General features: G+C 37.3%; 1 protein-coding gene and 2 pseudogenes across 1 annotated transcript in view; 2 read left to right on the top strand and 1 right to left on the bottom strand.

Moving 5' to 3' along the window:
* LOC137936734 (uncharacterized) overlaps window positions 1-6,770 on the top strand; it is a 30,975-nt gene extending 24,205 nt beyond the window's left edge. Inside the window, exons 14-18 of the mRNA XM_068781593.1 lie at window positions 3,982-4,110; window positions 5,131-5,208; window positions 6,029-6,115; window positions 6,387-6,473; window positions 6,566-6,770. Coding sequence (XP_068637694.1) covers window positions 3,982-4,110; window positions 5,131-5,208; window positions 6,029-6,115; window positions 6,387-6,473; window positions 6,566-6,616 — 432 coding nt within the window. The 3' untranslated portion in view covers window positions 6,617-6,770. The remainder of the gene's footprint in view (window positions 1-3,981; window positions 4,111-5,130; window positions 5,209-6,028; window positions 6,116-6,386; window positions 6,474-6,565) is intronic.
* A 460-nt stretch (window positions 6,771-7,230) lies between these two features.
* Window positions 7,231-11,060, bottom strand: LOC137937820 (uncharacterized; annotated as a pseudogene).
* A 1,649-nt stretch (window positions 11,061-12,709) lies between these two features.
* Window positions 12,710-18,209, top strand: LOC137935964 (uncharacterized; annotated as a pseudogene).
* The last annotated feature ends 113 nt before the right edge of the window (window positions 18,210-18,322 follow it).

The raw sequence follows: 18,322 nt of genomic DNA, 5'->3' as shown, positions 1-18,322 counted from the left end.
TTAATGTCTAACTAGAATAGAGGTCAATCTTGGTTGACAACAATAGATTCAAGATTACGGACAAAGGTCAATCTAGCAACTATTGAGAATGTCTAAAAAACACTAAAATCGTGTCTGGGTATACCCTTTAACAACCAAATGAGTTTTATATCTCTCAATAGAATCATCCACTATGTATTTAACAATGTATACCCAACAACAACCCACAATAGTAGCACCTGAAGGTGCATGACATAAACTCTATGTACCTTTGTTAGTCAATGCCTCCATCTCGATATCGATAGCATGCTTCCACTGAGGAGACAAGAGAGCATCCTGTACAGAAGAAGAAACGGTACAAGAAGACAAGGACAAAGTAAATTGTTTACACCTAGTAGATAATGAATCAAAGGATAGATAATTGGACAATGAAAGACGAGTGGACAAATAGACACCATTATGAATAGTAATTGGAAGATGGAGATCAGTTACCTCATGATCTGAAGGCGATGAGGATTCTTGAACCTATGAGAGAGGGAACCATGGCTCACCTGCAAGGGTTTTTTTGCAATGATTGATTATTGTTGACCAGGAACATCTTCCACAGGAGTAGGACCAACTATTAGCATGTCATCATAATCTACTTCAATGAGGGAAACTCTTAACTTCAGACCAAAATTTCTTGATTCTTAACTCATTGTCAATAAAATATGTCCAATCATCGGCTTTTTGTCTACTGTTGAATTCAAGAATCTCCACTTTAAAACTAGAATCACATTGGGTATTTGGAGTATCTTGGGACTCCTTAGAAAAATTATCATCATAACTTTATAAGTAAAACAACTTACTTGGTTGTGGGCCCTTCATAGGTGATGGGTAACTCCACTAATTTATCTCCAACTTGAGAACTTCCAATTCTATAAATCTTTTAAAATTGTTGAAGAATCAAGTCAAGCTTGTTAGTTGTATCCGCTTCTATCTCATCTTGAGTTTTTTGGAATTCTTCGTGGGTGGTACTTTGACTTGCCTCCATATTTTTAGTGTAGGAATGAGATAAGCAATTCCCTTGACTGGCATGAAAGATGCTTTTAATCTAACCCAAAAAGCAAACCTTAACTCTGATACTATTGTGCCTACAAGAGAAGTTGGGGCTTCAGAAGGTAAAGATACTATTGTTGTCACTACCAAGAAATTGAATGGCTACAACTATCTTAGTTGGTTTAAATCGGCTCGTATTTATCTCAAGGAAAAAGAAAATTTAAATATATAAGACATGTTCCACTAGTTCCTACTATAGATGATTGTGAAGCAGAGGATAACCAGGTAATGACTTGGTTACTCAATAGCATGAATTCGAAGTTTAGAAGTCAAATTATGAATTGTGACACTACGGAGGAAATTTGAACTTTTCTTGAATCCTTATATGTACAGGAGAGTAACTTATCCAGAATTTATGAGTTGTAAAATAAATTGTTTAGTCTCAAGAGGGGTGATAGGGTTCAGGGGATAGAGGTCCTAGATAACCGGGGTACATGCATACTATGTGTGCCACTCCCAAATGTCTTTGTACTCTAGAAGGTTTGTAGATTAAGGAAGGCAATTTATGGACTTGAGCAGAGTGTTAGGGCATGCTTTGACAAATTCAACAAGATAGTAATGTCTTTTGGCGTTTCTAGAAGTCATTATGAACATTCACTAATTTTTGCGAAGGGATCCTCTAGTGTCGTGGTGTTAGTTTTGTATGATATTATCTTATCAAGAAGTTACAAAAGAAGGATCATAGGTCAAGGATCATCTAGCTAAACATTTCCAAATGAAAGATTTGGGTTTGTTCAAGCACTTCCTTGGGATAGAAGTTGCTTGAGGTAAGGCTGGAGGTTGGTTAAAAAGCTGATTTATGCTACAGTTACACACCCTGATATCTATCATTTTCTATAAGTGTGGTGAGTTTTCACGTAAAGTTCACTTGGAAGTAGCTCAAAGAATCTTGAAGTATTTGAAGGGGGCAACAAGAAAAGGGTTCTTATTTAAGCCTCAATCACTTGCTGATAGAGGCATTTTCATATGTAGATTATGTAGGGTCAAAGCTGGATATAAAATCTTATCATTAGATAATCGTCTATTTGTGGTTGGAAACTTATTAACTGGAGTAAAAAGCAAAAGGTGGTGGCCTGCTTTAGTGCAGAAGCAGGATAAAAAACTATGGCTTACACAGTAAGCGAACTTATGTGGGTCAAATCTGTCCTATAGGAGTTAAACTTCCCTACTACAAAGTCTATGACCTTGAATTGTGACAATCAAGTTGCAATCTTCATTGTAAGTAATTCAAAATTCCACGAGTGGATTAAACATACAAAAGTTGATTGCCATTTCATTCAAGATGTTGTGATGAGGAAAGAAGTTATCACCCCCTATATTTAGTCTGGCGACCAACTTGATGACATATTTACCAAAGTATTGAGTAAGTGTGAATTTGGGATATTTGGTAACAACTTGGGGCTTTTAGATATATATATGCTCTACCTTGAAGGGGAGTGTTAAATTTCATGTAGGGGTATTTTGGTCATTTTAATACACCATATTAGTTTATAGACGTGATAATAAGATGGAGTCATTGTAAGGAGTTTTTCTGTACATTCTTTCTTCTCTGAAGTCTCTATTTTTTTTTATTCTTCTTTTGTCCTTCTAGGTTGTTTTAGCTATTAATAAAATAAAAAATATAAAAAATAGAAAGGATAAGTTTATAGAGAACAAAGACCACAACTTTATTCAATAGTAACATAGTAATTTCTCTGTTACATATAAAAACCTTTTATAGGTATATAAGTTAACTAAATAGGAAACTCTTATGTTGTCTATTTTAGAAAATAAAATTCAATTAGGACTTAAAAAATCTAGATCTACTAGTTGGAAAAGAAACTTAAAATAGGAAACAATTTTTTACTTAAAGACTTATCAACTTTAGGTTACACTTACTTGAAAACAAAACCTTAACTTAAAACAAGTACTACTTGAAAAGACTTTCTAAACAAAATAGCAAGTTGCTATTTGAGTGATGCTTCCTATAAAAAAAGTTACTTATCCAATAAAACTTTTAATTTTAGCAAGTTTCAAACAAAAAATTGCAATTTAGAGTGACTTTCTACTTTAGAATTCTCTATTGTTGGAACTTGAACCCAAAATAAGAAATTCAGGTCTCTTTAAAATGGGTCTCCTTCTTTCTTCTTCTTTGATAAACATGGGATATTTTGAGGTGAGCTCTTGTCCTTAGATATTCTTTAGCTAGATCTTCCACATGTACTGCATCAAGTAGTTAGGGTTCTAATCAACCCCTTTGCCCTGTAAGAGTAGAGCAATTCTCTCCTCTTAGAGTTACCTAAATACCCTCACTAAAAAACCTTATTAGGTAAGACTAACTATTCAAGTATGCTCTTTTTGATAACTCTTGATACTACCCCTCAAGCAGGAACATAAATATAAAAAAGTCCCAGATTGTTACAAATTTGTGAAATTCTTTCTTATTTGATGTATAATTGATCAAAGTGAAGAGAAGAGTTAGATGAGTGAGCAGAGAGACAACAGATCTTTTCTGATTTCCTTAAGAGAGTTGTTAGAGTTTTAATCTCTCTTAAGCACTATTTATTTCAAGTTATCTCTCTTAAACAGAATGCAGCAAAAAGTATGTCTGCCCTCTCTAAAAATTCTCAATGATGGATAATATACATTTTTTGAACAAAAATTGTGTAAGTTATACTTTTGCCAGCCACTTACTAATGTTGTGATGCATGGACAATGATACTCTAAAAAATCCTTTTTCTATTATGGTGAATAATCCTTTTTTCATGGAAGCCAGCTTTACCATTTACACAAACGGACCTCAGTTGAACTGCCTTGTGAATTTTTATTTGTTACATCTTTTCTATCAAACCACAATGTAATTTTACTCATAGAATTACTCTTTCACGTGATTAAATTTATACTAACAGCTTTGGTGTGGTCCAGGTATTAAAGAAGGAATTTCCAAAAGGATTGGACATTGTTTATGAGTCTGTTGGAGGAGAAATGTTTAACGTATGCTTAAATGCGTTGGCTATGTATGGGCATCTTGTTGTTATCGGAATGATATCCCAGGTTGAAACATTTGATTCTTATATCATAATCTTCTTCTGATGTAACAAGATTATCTCAGTTAGTCATATTGTTAGAAAATATACCCAGGGGTACTTTTGGTTATTTTACCCTCTAGGGGTATTTTGGTCATTTTATCACTTCAGTGGTTAATTTTATTTATGTAATCTTATTCTGCATGTTACATTATATTAGTGGTTAAATTTTTATGTACATAGGATATGTAGTTAGGGAGATATTAGGAGATTAGGGTTTAGTGAGTGTATAGGGGCATTTTTGTAATTTATAACTCAAAACACTTATTTAAGAAGTCTGGGAATTCGTGAAAAGTTCCCAACGAATCCCTTTTCAGGCTCTTCAGAAAATTCTTCTTCTCCTTTCTCCTTTTCTCTTATTTTTCTTTTCTTCCTTCACCCAAATCTTGATTTTTACACATAATAACTCAGTTCCCTTCTTGCCATCTTTCATTCTTCCTTGTTTTTTGGAGTAAAAAGCATTCGCTCTTGTTATAATTTTCATGTTTATTCTTCTGCATTTTCACATGAGAGTTACGTTCACATAGGATTACCATTCTTTAATCAGCAGGACAAAATACTTCTCTTAGTTGAATTCGATGACTAGACAAAGTTAGGAGCTTCTTTCCAACTAATAACATATTACCTTTCCCAGCTCAAAGCATTGGACTATTCTCCTTTACTTTCTCTCTCTTAGACAGTTAGCATAAGACATGCACATGTCCACTGGAGATCAAATAGAAATATACAGGATTGCATTCACTTTGTTACCATGTTGATTATTCTCCCTCAAGAACTGTCTCTTAGACAGCTTGTTTGAGACATGGTACACATGTAGAGTCAAATGAATGGTGGGGTTTTTTTACCTCTCAACACCACTAAACAAATCATACTATTTTTTATTATCCGTACTTTGATATCATATATTCTTCCATATGTCCATTTTAGATGTACAAATGGTCTTTTACTGAAACATTGATTATAATAATACGTTTTTCTTGAATTTTAGTATCAGGGAGAAGACGGATGGAAGCCTTTGACTTATACTGGTCTCTGTGAAAAGCTACTTGCCAAAAGCCAAACTGTGGTATGTAGTCTGAACCTTAATTGACATGATGAACTAAAATTAGTTTGGACTTACATAAAGTCTAGTCGGTTTGAGTAAGTCAATTTTAAGAACTTCCTTATAAGAGGGTAGACTCGATATGGTTTTTATCTGTTCCTGATAAAAAAGTAGTGTCCATGACAGTTACAACATTGAATAGAGGGCAATTTATGTTTTAAATATTTGTACTCTTATGAGCTCATTACGTAATCGAATTTCGTCTAACTAGAGTTTTTTCGAAAATCAAGAAACATGAGAGTGAAGAACTGTGGCAGATGAAAAGAACCTAAAGTTCAATTTAGGGAGCTTTGTTATTCAGAGAAAATCAGCTTTACCTCAGAAGCTACCATGGTTGCATTGATCGAGATATCCCATGAATCAAAATACTACAACACTCTCTGAGATTTTGTTCAGATGCTACTTTCTTTTTTTTCTCTTTTCCCTGTCGGTGTAGTAGGTTTATTTATGGTACTCTGCAGAAGGGTATGGGTATTAACATTTGAGTCCATTATTTTCTTGGAGTTGAAAGCTGAATATATTTTCCTCTTAAGTGCTTCCTCATACAAATTTTTAACTTGAAGAAGATTAGTACCGATGAGACAAATTACAAATGCATTAAGTTGTCCCTGACATGGGACCATTGTGACCAAGGACATGGATTTCTTTTTTTATGCCTGTTATAACATTCAATCGTCTCTTCTTTCTGGCAGTTCACAGGCACAAAAATTGTTTTTTTAGTTTAATTCTATGTAAACATTCAACTCTTTTGTAGTAGTTTCTAAATGGGTTTTCTATTTTGCAGTCTGGGTTCTTTCTCGTCCAATATGTTCACTTATGGCAGGAGCATTTGGATCGGCTGTTTGATCTGTATTCTTCAGGAAAGCTCAAGGTAACATTATTCCTTGATTAAATATTAAAGCAGAACAATGGATCAAATACCTATGCCTAGAAACGTAGTTCATAAGTGGTCTGATGCTTACCGAAGAAGCCAGAAACTATTCACAAGTGCAGTAGTCTTTTTGTAATTGAAGGGTGGAGAAACCATTCAAAAAAAAAAGAGTGGGAGTGGTTCTGTCCACTAGAATCCTGACAACAGTAATACTGGTACTATTTTTCAACAGTGCATGAAGCTCTTATTGTTGTTATTGCCCATATAATAGGTTTTTGTGGATCCAACGAAATTTGTGGGCATCAGTGCTGTGGCAGATGCTGTCGAATATCTACATTCTGGTAAAAGCATTGGAAAGGTACATAAATTTAAGACATAAAAAATTTATATAAAGTCTATTCTACCTTCATTTCATAATTCTAACTATTTCATTGTTGTTAAAATTTGCAGGTTGTCGTGTCCATTGATCCAACTTTTCATCAACAAGTAGCAAAACTTTAGTGCCACAATGTTGTTTTCCTTTAATCTAAAGTTACAAATATTGAACAATGCTTTACCTTCAAAAATTGGCAATGAGGGAGTCCTCTCAGTACAGGTGCAGGTTTTGCCATGGAATACATTAGATTGCACTGTTCAGTCACCCAATGCCTTCTTTTCATCCTCTAAGAAGCTTCTTTATGGGATTCACAATGAGTTAGAAGCTAAGTACAGAAGGGATAGGCTTAAACCAACTTAATCAGGAAAACACTCTCATTTCTGTTTCACAGCAGTTAAAAGACTCCCAAAATTTAAGTCTCGAGTATGATTTGATTTTCATATATATTTGAAAAGATAGAAATTTCAAAAACTTAAGACACGAGAAGTTGTTATAATATAGCTTGTGATAAAAAGGTATCTTTCGAACTTGAACCTGGTCCAAAATGAACAAGTCTTGGAATTTGATTTTATGTGTAAGTTGTTTGTTTTGTTCATTAAATCTTCATCATGGGACCTCCAATTAGATAGGTTGGGTTCCTATTGATGTGGTTCAAGAAATAGGTTTTCAAGATGCTAGGCTGCAGCCGTTGGCTCTGGTTTTTTTAGTAGAAATAAACTTTTTCTTTTTTTCCCTGCAAAGACAACCACGTAATTTAACCAGAATTCTCGTTCATCATATACACGAAACAGATTACGAAAACTTAACAAAGGTGTAAAACAAAATTGGAAAATCAAAATTTTTCCGCCAATCTAGCAGTAACAGCCCTAAGTTTTGAATAGACCTTACCTGCTGGCGATCCAAGAATGAGGCTACAGATAGAATCTCTGGCTACCTTGATATTTAAGAAAGAGTCAAGTATGTGAATCTTTGAATCCGCTATCACAATCCGGGTTCTTGTAGAGTTTTCAACAGCAAACTTGATCTTACCGCCTTTACCAGATAGCCTGCCAATTGCACCAGAGAGATGTTCACCTCTAAGTGTCTTCAGATCTTTAATCTCAAAAGAATCCACATAGAGATCGTCTAAACGTAGAAGGGCAACTGCGTCAGTGACATCAAAACCAAGCATGAACGCATGGACAAAGTCAGCACATTTCTGCAGGTTACCGATGTCAGGTGTGTCTGATCTTGTCTTTAATTCAACCTTTCTAGACTGGTTTTCAGAAAATTGGAAACACAATGAGATATGATAAGCAAATTATACCAGAATCCAGAAAAGAGTAAAATGGCACCTCAAGAAGAGAAATGACTTTAAACAAAGAATTATACTTCAAGCTACAGGTCTTTCCTTCTTTCATCCCACCACAACATACAGTATATATAATAACAATGATAATGTTCGTATAGGACCCCGGTAGAGATGTCAAGCACAAACTAAAGATACCAAGTCTCAAGACATTAAACAGAAACTTTAGCAAGCTATGGGACCTTTTATGCTGCCATAGGAAACAAAATAACAGGAAAATCATTTTTCATTAGACCAATTTTCTTATTGGGAAAAATCCTCTTTGAAGAGTTCTCTTGCATTTGCACCACCATAAGAAACAACATCAAAATTAATTGAAGTATGTGTCTACATTAGAAACAAAATAAAACTTTTGGAAATTGATAGAATAAAAGTTTAAAGAGGGGAGTGATCAAGAACCACATTAGAGCTTCTTAGTTAGTTTTTCCCATAGTTTCCCATTTGAGCAAGAGGAAACTCATTTTTCTATCTTTTTGTAAGCCAAGAGGAATCGACGTTTTCTCATCCCCAAGGATGGCAAATACAGTAGGAAATTTTGGTCAAACAGAAAATTTTCTGCCAGTCATTTTTATGGTTTCCTGTTAGCACATTCACACCTTGTAACACAACATCAGACACTGGCTTTCATGATAGCAACTGTCTAGCCCTTCGTGTCAGAGCCTTGTCTAGTACTTTGAGTCTTTAATCATTCACTGAGGAATGTGAAATGATTGCAAAGCACACTTGAGCGCTTAGAACCACTGTCTATCACTATTCTAAATGATAGATCACTAACAAATAAATCATCCTTTTTATACAGCAAGGACGAAGAAATGATTAAGACTATGAACTAGTGTTGGCACCATTGTCAATAGCTCAATGGACATATGGGTGGGTTTTTAGTGTGAGGTCCTGGATTCAGGTCTCACACAGGGATAAGGTTGTGTGTGCATAACTAACACTCAAAATATATATATATACATACACACACACACACACACACGTCAACCAAAATTAGCTAGGCTTCTCTACACTACTAGTGTGGTGTCCATACAATGCATACTGTCAAGTCACAAGTATACATACAAAAGAGTATAGAGAATCCCAGATCCACAACAAACATCATTTTAGACTTTTGGAATTGTAGGCTGGACTCATCCACATTAACTCACTTATCTCAAATTCTGACACTGATATATAGGTTTGGACTTCCATACCAAGATGTAGAACTGTCTTTTTCACAAATTTCAGAGTGTTCTCAGAAATTACAATACATGACAAAGAGAGATACAAAAGAGAGAGAAAATAAAGAAATATAAATGATGGGAAAATGAGTGCAAGAACAAGAGAAAAATGGAATAAAGGAAGCCCTTCCTATATTTTTGAAGTCCGTTTTCTTTCTCATAGAATGGATATCCCACATAGAATAAAAAATTGCTTGTTATATAACTTTCATTCACATAAACACTTGCCCACTTGCCCTATAGCAGGTAATACAATTTTAAGGATTCCAATTCCAAACACACTAATTCCCTCTTCTTCTTTAATGTTTATTCCACGCACACTACACCCCTTTTCCTAGGTGAAACTTGAACCCAAAAACTCACACTACAAACCCTCCCATGTAGCCATTGGGCCAAAGGCCCAATTGACACTAATTCCCTCTTTGTTAAAGATGATTAGTTGAACCCAAGATAAAAGCATGTCTGACATGTTTAAGAAGCATCTGCTACAAGTATGTACACAAGACCAACAAGATAATGGGTCTATGCAGTATGCACTGATCTAAGTAAAGCTTCTCCGATGCAAATAAGCTAATACAGTTGATATCACAGAAATGTCCAGTTGACATTACGGATGTGTAAAGTTGACATAATCTTTCAAATGAAAAAATAGATAACAAGTTATAGCCCTCCTAAGTCCCATACACAACATTACAACTTGCACGACACACTTTCTAATTGCCAACTTAGTGAAACAAGCTAGGAAAATGAACCTCTCTTTTAGAAGCCTGTTTATGCTTAGGGTTTTTTTTCACCTCTGTCTTTCTCTCTCCTAATTTTATATAAAACAGAGTAATATTACACCACATTGGTCATATTCAGCAAGAAAACCAAGAGCTAGATGTAACATACTCCCATATCAGAATACAACATGTCTTCCGGTGGGAACCTCCAGAAGCCAATTACAACTAATCTGAAGTAGATCACTGAAACATGGTTACGTACCAAAACTTGGAAGCTGAAATCCAGTTTCTAACCAACAAAACGAACCTAGTGGCTCCAACTACCAGAGATTCTGATACTAAAACTCAAGTTTCATAAAGACCTAACTCTTGTGCACAAAGTAAAAACAAACGAACCCAAAATTCGAACGCCCAAAAAGAAAAATGAAGGGAAAAAATAAAAGGAGGCATAAAGAAACACGTAATGGCAATAAAGAAGCGAAAGAAGAACAGTAATGTAAAATACGTTGAGATCCATACGTATATCAATTTTCATTTGCTCGTACACAGGAGTATAAATTTCCTTTCTTCGGAGGTGTAAATCGGTGAGGAGGGACTGAAACCTTTCGAAACTGAACTTTCCCATCGGAGATTTCATGAGCTTTAAGGGGCGTGAATTTAGGCTTTGCTGGCGGCAGTGCAGTACCCGTTTGGGATTCCCGTTCAATCTCCATGGAGGTCGTGGGTGCTGCTTCCTGTTAAGGCATTCAATGCCAAAATCGAAACAGCGTCAATAACGAAAACCTAGCACAAGAAGAAAGTGAAGAAAGTCACTGTCTAGACTGCCCGCTCAAAAGAATTCTTTATCAAGTTCGAAATAACTTGCAAACATACTCATACAACTGATATAACAAAAGGAAGAAGAAGTAAAAAAAACTTATCAGAAAATGTAATATTCAACACTGAAGTTTGATTAGCGTCAAATCAACAAAACTGATCAGCTACAATATTCAAGTAACTTATAAAAAAAAAAATTAAAAAATAAAGCAAGAAACTTACCGGAAAATAAGGAACAGTTGGCTGCTCCGTTGACCGCAGGCCGTCACCCATTGCTTGAGCCGCTCGGACTTCTCTTTGCCCTTGATATCAATGCAGAAACCCTTTTTCAACAGCCGAATGCAAGAAGATATGAACTCACATGAAAAAACAATGAAAAATCTGCCATCTTTATTAAAAAAGTGGGCAAAATTACCTAGCGGAGCTGATTTTTTATCAAACGACCGCCGCACATCGCCGTTAGAGCCCTCGCCAAGTAGCCGGGGCCCGAAATCTCCACCAGTTTCCTCTTCGGGGCTAGGGTCTGCATCAGGCAGAGAACAGTAAAGAGCGGGAAAGAGGGAAAAGTTTTGAATCTCGATGGTCCCGACCCTCACGACCCCATTTTCTACGCCCTTCTCATCTCGGTTCACGCTGACTCGCCAAGTTGCAAGGTTTAGCGGAGTAAGAGGTAAACCCGGCTGGGTCAGCCGGGTTTGTGTCATCCGGGTTTTGCATATATGTGACATGATTAGTAGAGTGGAGCCTCCCATCCCATACGAAAAGTTATTTGGTCAGAAACTGTTATCTAAACTGTTTGATCATGACTGGATCACTTGATAGTCGTTGATCATGAACGGATGGTTGAGATAGTGTTTCACATATTTTTTACCAAATAGCTTTTGATATTGGATCAGCCCTACAGTCAAACTCAATCAAAACTTGATCAACGGATTTGGGCCGGATTTTTATAATACTGGGAAAATTATAATATCCGTTAGTGCCCTAGGTAGAAATTTATATCCTAGGAAAAAGTTAAAAATAGTTTTTCTTAGGATACACAACCAAAAAACCTTTTGATAAAATCCTAATTAGTGCCTTACAAGGAAATTATATGTAAAATTTTAAAAATTTCCAAGGAAAATTAAATGGATACGTTAGTGTATTTTCTAGGAAAATAAATAAAATTTAATAATCAATCTCATATATTACAATACTTAAATAAGTTTTTAATAAAATAAAATATCAAATACAAAATTACCACACCTGAGCCAGCCGGCACCACTGTACTCACGTGTGAGATGCTTCCCAACCGAAGGACTTCCCATGTGCTCTCCAGGGTTGGGTCTTTGAGCAGACCAAGCGTCCTGTATCCAGGGTGGCCCACCTAGGCCAATGAGTACTCAGAAGAGCCCCACCTGCAGATTTTTTCGGATTAGATCAACGGCAGGTGACCATATATCACGCTTCAAACTAGGCCCACTCACATCACAAAGCTGGCTATGTACGATGGGTGGTATAGGAGACATCTCTCGCCGACCCACCTGACGGGCAGATAAATGGTTCATATTCAAAATAGTACGTGGGCCCGCATTTTAATGCGCTACACTGTGACGTGGTTATGGCGGCATTATGGTGGGCCTTGCGCTCTCAAGTCTGGATTTTCATCTTGCCTTATAAGACGGTCTAATAGACGTGAGTCAAGGTTGCCCGCGAATAGGGACCGGTCGGGTTGGACTCTGCTTTTGAACCTGGCCAATTTATTTGTAATCGAGGTTTAATTTAGATAATTTATTTGTTTTTTATTATTAATATTAAATTATAGATAATGATATTATTATAAATTACTAAAATAATTGATATTTTTATAAATGAGAGAATGTCGGTCCAGCCTCCTATCCCTCGTGTTATCCGTTGAACTCTAAATAATGAACCGGACCAGTTCAGAATTGGGTCGGTTCTGACCGAGTAGGTAGTAAAACCGAATTTTTCACGTTTCGAGCGGCGAAGGCCGTAAGGCGTCTGCTTGAGACACATGTCATGAGAGCAAGTGCCGGTCATCTAAATCCCACCGCCATGGGAGCTGGCGTTCGGAGCTTAAAAGGAAGCGCAAATCGCTTTCCCCATATGTGATCGCTGTAAATGCGAAGAACCCGAGAATGCGAGGTTTTAGTGGGATTCCAGACCAAAAGTTGTCGATATCGGGTTTTAGAGCTCGAGACGACAGCCCGGATTCTGTCATCTTCCACCAGGGATCGACTTTCAGCCTCTTCTCCTCTGCTTCCGGAAGTGGCGGTCGCTGCTCCTTCGGATCCGACGTCCATGACCATGAATCTCTCTTTTCGGAGATTTCTAAGGTAATCTTTCTCAAGGCTGAAGCGATGCGTCGGCTCTGCAGCTGGTGGGGGCATCAAGATCGAGTTTGGCTTTCTTAAGAAGAAGGATTTTGAACAGACCGTTTTTCGGGGATGGAATTTGCATTATCTGAGATAATAATGTGGTATTCTCGGTTTTAGTCGCCTGAAATGGAAGTTCTTGTCTTTAAATAGCTTTTCAAACTCATTCTTTGTCTTTAAGCTTCTTGTTTTTTCTCTTTTCTTTCTTTTTTTATTTTGGTGTGAGAGTGTAAACTGTGAAAAAGTTTGTTTTCAAGTTTTCAAGGAGCTCTTCGTAGAGGTTTCGAATGTCAGTTTTTTTTTTCTTTGTGTGTGTGTGTGTTGTTGCTCGTTTTGTTAGCTCAGTACTTCAGCTCCGGAAGCCAGACATTTTTTAGCATCTGAAAATGGAAGTGTCGATGCCTTCCTTAAGCCTTACGAGCTTTGTTGGTTTTAGCCTCATAGTACCTATGCAGTTGCCTGCAATCCAGCTACGTAAAGAAGTTTCTGCTGGTCCTGATTAAGGTGAAGGAAAATTAACTGTCCTTCCGACTGAAGTTATTTACATAGTCAAGCTTCTTGGTACGAATTCTCCGATCTAAATGCATTTCCCTGTTCACTATTCGAACGCGTAGAAAGTGGCTAGGGAGTGTAATTTTCAATAATTTGTAGTTTTGTACTTTTGACATTTGTCAAGCGAAATATCTTTTGAAATATAAATTTTGTTTGCTGCTGGAGCAGAATTTCTTTAGTGTATTTTCCAAAGAAAAGAAAAATTTCATCTTCGTGTTTCTGCTGGCGCAGTCCATCCGAATCTATGTGAACGGCTAGCACTTTCGACCTTTTCTTGCATTGGACTCCTTATTGTTCAGTTTTGTAACTGGCTCTAACGCTGAGATATCTGAACGAGCTAAAGTCTTCGATTTGATTCAGCATTTGGCAGGACGTGATCTTCCGCATTCATGTGGTCCAGATCTAGATCCCAGAAGAGCCTCAACGCATAGCAATAGCAACCCTATCAAGAATCAGGAGAAAGGACAAGGTACGGTGGTGCAGCGATAATGTAGAGGCTTAAAATTTCTTTCAGATTTGAACCCCGTTAGTATTTGAAGGTATTCGCTTTTCTTTTCAATTGTCTCCAGAAGAAGACGAAGAGGAAAGAGATTCGGCGAAAAATACATTTTCTGAAGCTCTTAAAGGTACCGAAGTGCGAATGCCTTAATTTCAAGATCTCCATCTCTAACCCTGACTCTTCATTCTTCTTCAGAATGCTAAAACAGGCGACATAGATCTGAATCTCTACCACCTAAGAAACATGAGAGGCAAAGACCCGCTTCACTAGATCTTAATGGTCGAGCTGTTGATGCCACAAGTTCTTCTCCAAGGTTCACAGTCATGAAGAAAACATCAGGAAATTCGGTTAGATCCGGGACTTTTCCAAGCCCTGGAACACCTAATTACCATGGCAGTGGAGCACATCAGAAAGGTTGGAGCTCAGAACGTGTGCCATTACCAGCAAATTATAGCCATCGTTACACAAATTTTGCGCCTTTGCCATTCAACAATGGGAAGAGCCTACCATCAAAATGGGAAGATGCGGAGAAGTGGATTTTTAGTCCAGCTAGTGGAGATGGAGGCAGTAAGCCTTCTATGGCCCCACCACCTCAGCGGCGTCCCAAGTCAAAGAGTGGACCACTTGGTCCACCAGGCTATGCTTATTATGCAGCGGCTTCTCCTATGTTGATGCCAGTATTTGATGGTGGGAGGGTTGGGAACTTTATGGGGAACTCGCCTTTATGTGCTGGTGTTTTGAGCATAGATCCAATGGCCGGGAGGGTCTGTTGTGGGACTCGTGGAGAGGTAGGATCATATGGTGGGCTTGCAGAGCCCTCTATAGCACGTTCAGCTAGCGTGCATGGGTGGTCAGATCTATCAACTCTAGCATCTCTGCCTAGTTCACAAGGTACATGGTTCTTCCTTTTGTGTTTACATCTGCCTCCATGTGTTCAGATGTTTATACAAAAGTGAACTATGAAACAGTCATCCTCATATTTTGGCTGCTCTCTTCATTATGTGTCATCTTCTGTTTATTTTAGGTAAAACAATCATTGTAGGGTCTGTTTTTCTCTTCTTCTTTTTTCAGTTATTGGTATTTCTCTTTTGGCCATTGTGAGCTCCAATAGGATTGTGAGTAGATCCGACCAATTAAAAGTTTGTATCACCTTTTTCCTTTTTCAAATGCAAGTGAGAAGGTAACCTCTGAAAGCGAATTTGATATGTAGAGTATGAACTCTCACTTGGTCATGGGAGGGAAAAGAATTATTATTAGTATTTTTTTTTTCAGGTATGGAGGTCAGAGTAATCTGTTATTATCACTTGAGACAATCTTCAATTGTTTCATAAATATAACAGCAATTGTATTTGAGAGATATAGCAGCTTCTTGAACTGCTAGGTGTGGTTGTTGACTTGCTTGGAAATGAAAGGGTTTAGGGGTAGTTGCCAAAAACACTATACAGCAAGGGCAGGTACCAAGGTGCAAGTTAGGGTCTTTTTGTTTATTTTTTTCCTTCTCCACATAGCTCATGTGAACTGAACACTGCTATAATGGCTGATGTTGCACAGACTCTCCTGTGAGAAGTTGAAAAAGTTTAGTTATATTACTTCCCTGGTTATGTCTCTCATTTAGGCAAGGGTAGCTTAAACACCCATGCAATGGGTCCTGCACATGGTTTATGTTAGGTAACAACAGATTCTTCATAGCATAAATTGAAACATGAAAAATACTCTTCTTGGAGGTGCTTTTCTCTTTTTGACATAAAACGTTTTTGTCATTCTTTTTCTGAAGGTATTTCCAGAGTACTTGTCACCCATACACTGTCTTAAAGCAAAATGACTATAATACCTCTATTAGATAAAAGAAATTACCTTTTACACTTTTTAATCTGATGATTGTTCATGCATATATAATTTGTTAATTTCACACTAATTTGAGCCATTCAGCAAATTATTCCATTGAATGGGAATAGAAAACATTCATTATGGTATTTATATCCATTTTCAACCTTATGGAGAAACTTAACCGATGAGCCTTATGGATGTGTTATGCTGATAGCTAATTGCAAGATAACGCTCTCTTGTTCTTTTTCTCTTGTTAACAAAATGTTCTTCTCATTGAGCTCCAAAGAAAAAAATATTTGTGTCATCATGGATATGCCTTTGTTTGGTTCTTTAACTTCAATGGTTATTCATAGAACAAAAAAAAAGGTATACCTGTGATCATAGAAATACTTTTTTCCTTTGGAGCTCAGTGAGAAGGAATTTTCATGCATTCTGACCCATGAAGAATTGCTATGGCATACACAATTTGAAAGTGATGTGGTTCTTTGGGAAAAGAGAAAAGTTTTGATCTACATATTTGTTTTAGAAATGTCGGGTCGGAATTACTACTATGTCTGTTTTACGTGTGTTTTTTGTTACTTTTGATATATTTGACACAGATGAGAAATTTGATGTGACGAGAGATGCTGCTACGATGATCTCTCCAGCTGTCTCAAGAAGGGACATGGCGACTCAAATGAGTCCTGAGGGGAGTGGGCACTCATCTCCCAAAGAAGGGCCTCTTGGTTCTCCTTCACCTTCCTCAGCAATCCCCATCACAGAGCTGCAGAATCAGAGGTCACTAAAATTGGAAGTTAGAGAAGTGCAGGTGGATGATTGTGTGACCATGACTAGGTGGTCTAAGAAAAATGGGTCACGCATGCTTGATAAGAGCTTATCCAACATTGGGGAGTGGAGGAGGAAGGTTGTGGAGGCTCGCTGTTCTGCCTGGGATGTATCAGAAACAGCTAAATCAGTCTCAAAGTAAGTGTTATTGTAGCATTTTTCTATTTTTCAACTTTTAGTTTAAATGAGCAGGAAATTAGGGATTCATGTACGGTTAAGTGGAAGGGAACTCAGTTAACATCATATGCTGGTTCTGAATGAAATGAACTCCTCTCTGGAGGTTTATTTGATGAAATCTCAGACAGCCTGTCTTGGATGGTACAGTGGAAGCATACTCCAAGATAGGGCAATAGCCTGTAAGATGCATTAGCTGAAGAAGAGGTATCCTTTTGAGCATCTTTCTCTAGGTCAATCCCTACCATTGCGAAGAAGAGCATCTTGCTTTCCTTTATGTTTGTATTTTATAGCTTTGTAATCAGCTTCGGCTTATAGCAATAATGCTTACACAATTCTCAAACAAAAGGTTACAAGGGTGGGGTGGGGGGATGCTTATGACCTTTAGACCTAAGATTTGAAAGCTCAAAGCTGTTTCCAAGTGAATTCGTAGGATTTATTGGGTTTCTCTGCTTCACTAAGGTTCAAGAGGGAGGAAGCAAAGATCACAGCTTGGGAGAACTTGCAGAAAGCAAAAGCTGAGGCAGAGATAAGAAAACTGGAGGTTCTACTTTGGACTTCGTGATCATTTGCCTGTATTTTGCTTGTAGTTCTCCACTGACATTTTTAGCCATAACTCGTACAGATGAAACTGGAGAAGATCAAAACTTCCTCGATGGACAAGATTATGAACAAACTTAGATCTGCTAAAAAAAAAGGACAAGAAATGCGTAGTTCTGCATCAGCTAGCATGGCAAATCAGGTTTCCAGGTCTGGGAGGATTATATCATTCCGCAAAGCTGGCCAGATTGGTTCATTAAGTGATTGCTTCACTTGCCATGCATTTTAGTGCCTGTGCATCCCTTGCGCCATCTTGAGCTAGTAAGTACGAAGATTTCATTGCATCCTGATGTTTGGATCCGTCCAATTCAGATAGTAGTTGTTTTTCCTAAGACCTGTGCTTTGCATGTCTACGAGCAAGGTGGGCTCTATATGAATGATCGGCCATGTGTTGGATGATTAATTTCTTGTGTGTTAGAAGAATGAAATCAGAGTCTTGATATCAACAATCCAGTTTTCTTGTGGAGATCTAGATTGGCATTACCTCTTAAGACAGGCGTGAGAATTTCAAATAATGTACAGCGGCGTCTTGACATGTATCCCCATTACTGGAAGGGCCATTTCAAATAAATAATGGTCGTCTTACTTCTCTCTGGCACTTTTGCAAATCCAAATCTATGCACTACCAAACGTTATTAAGATGACATTCTGGTATTGTTTCATGCAGTTTGAGTTACTTCTACTTCCTGTAAAAAAAAAAGCTGGATGCAGTGCCTGCGAGGTTGTTATTACGGGACAAGGGCATGTCCGAAGATTCTCTGTTTATATTTTAATTTTTGCTCGGGATGTATCATTCAGTGAAGCACACAAAGGGGGTAAGCACATTTGTTGTGTGCTATTTGTATTCCTTGTAACCATTCTATTCAAACT

Source organism: Aristolochia californica, unplaced genomic scaffold (assembly GCF_029961685.1).
Source record: "Aristolochia californica isolate CCGP_79_NKW_82.1479 unplaced genomic scaffold, dmAriCali1.0.hap1 SCAF_7, whole genome shotgun sequence".
In the NCBI taxonomy this organism is placed as follows: domain Eukaryota; kingdom Viridiplantae; phylum Streptophyta; class Magnoliopsida; order Piperales; family Aristolochiaceae; genus Aristolochia; species Aristolochia californica.
The sequence above is the reverse complement of the archived record's forward strand: the minus strand, read 5'-3'. Positions and strand labels throughout refer to the sequence as shown.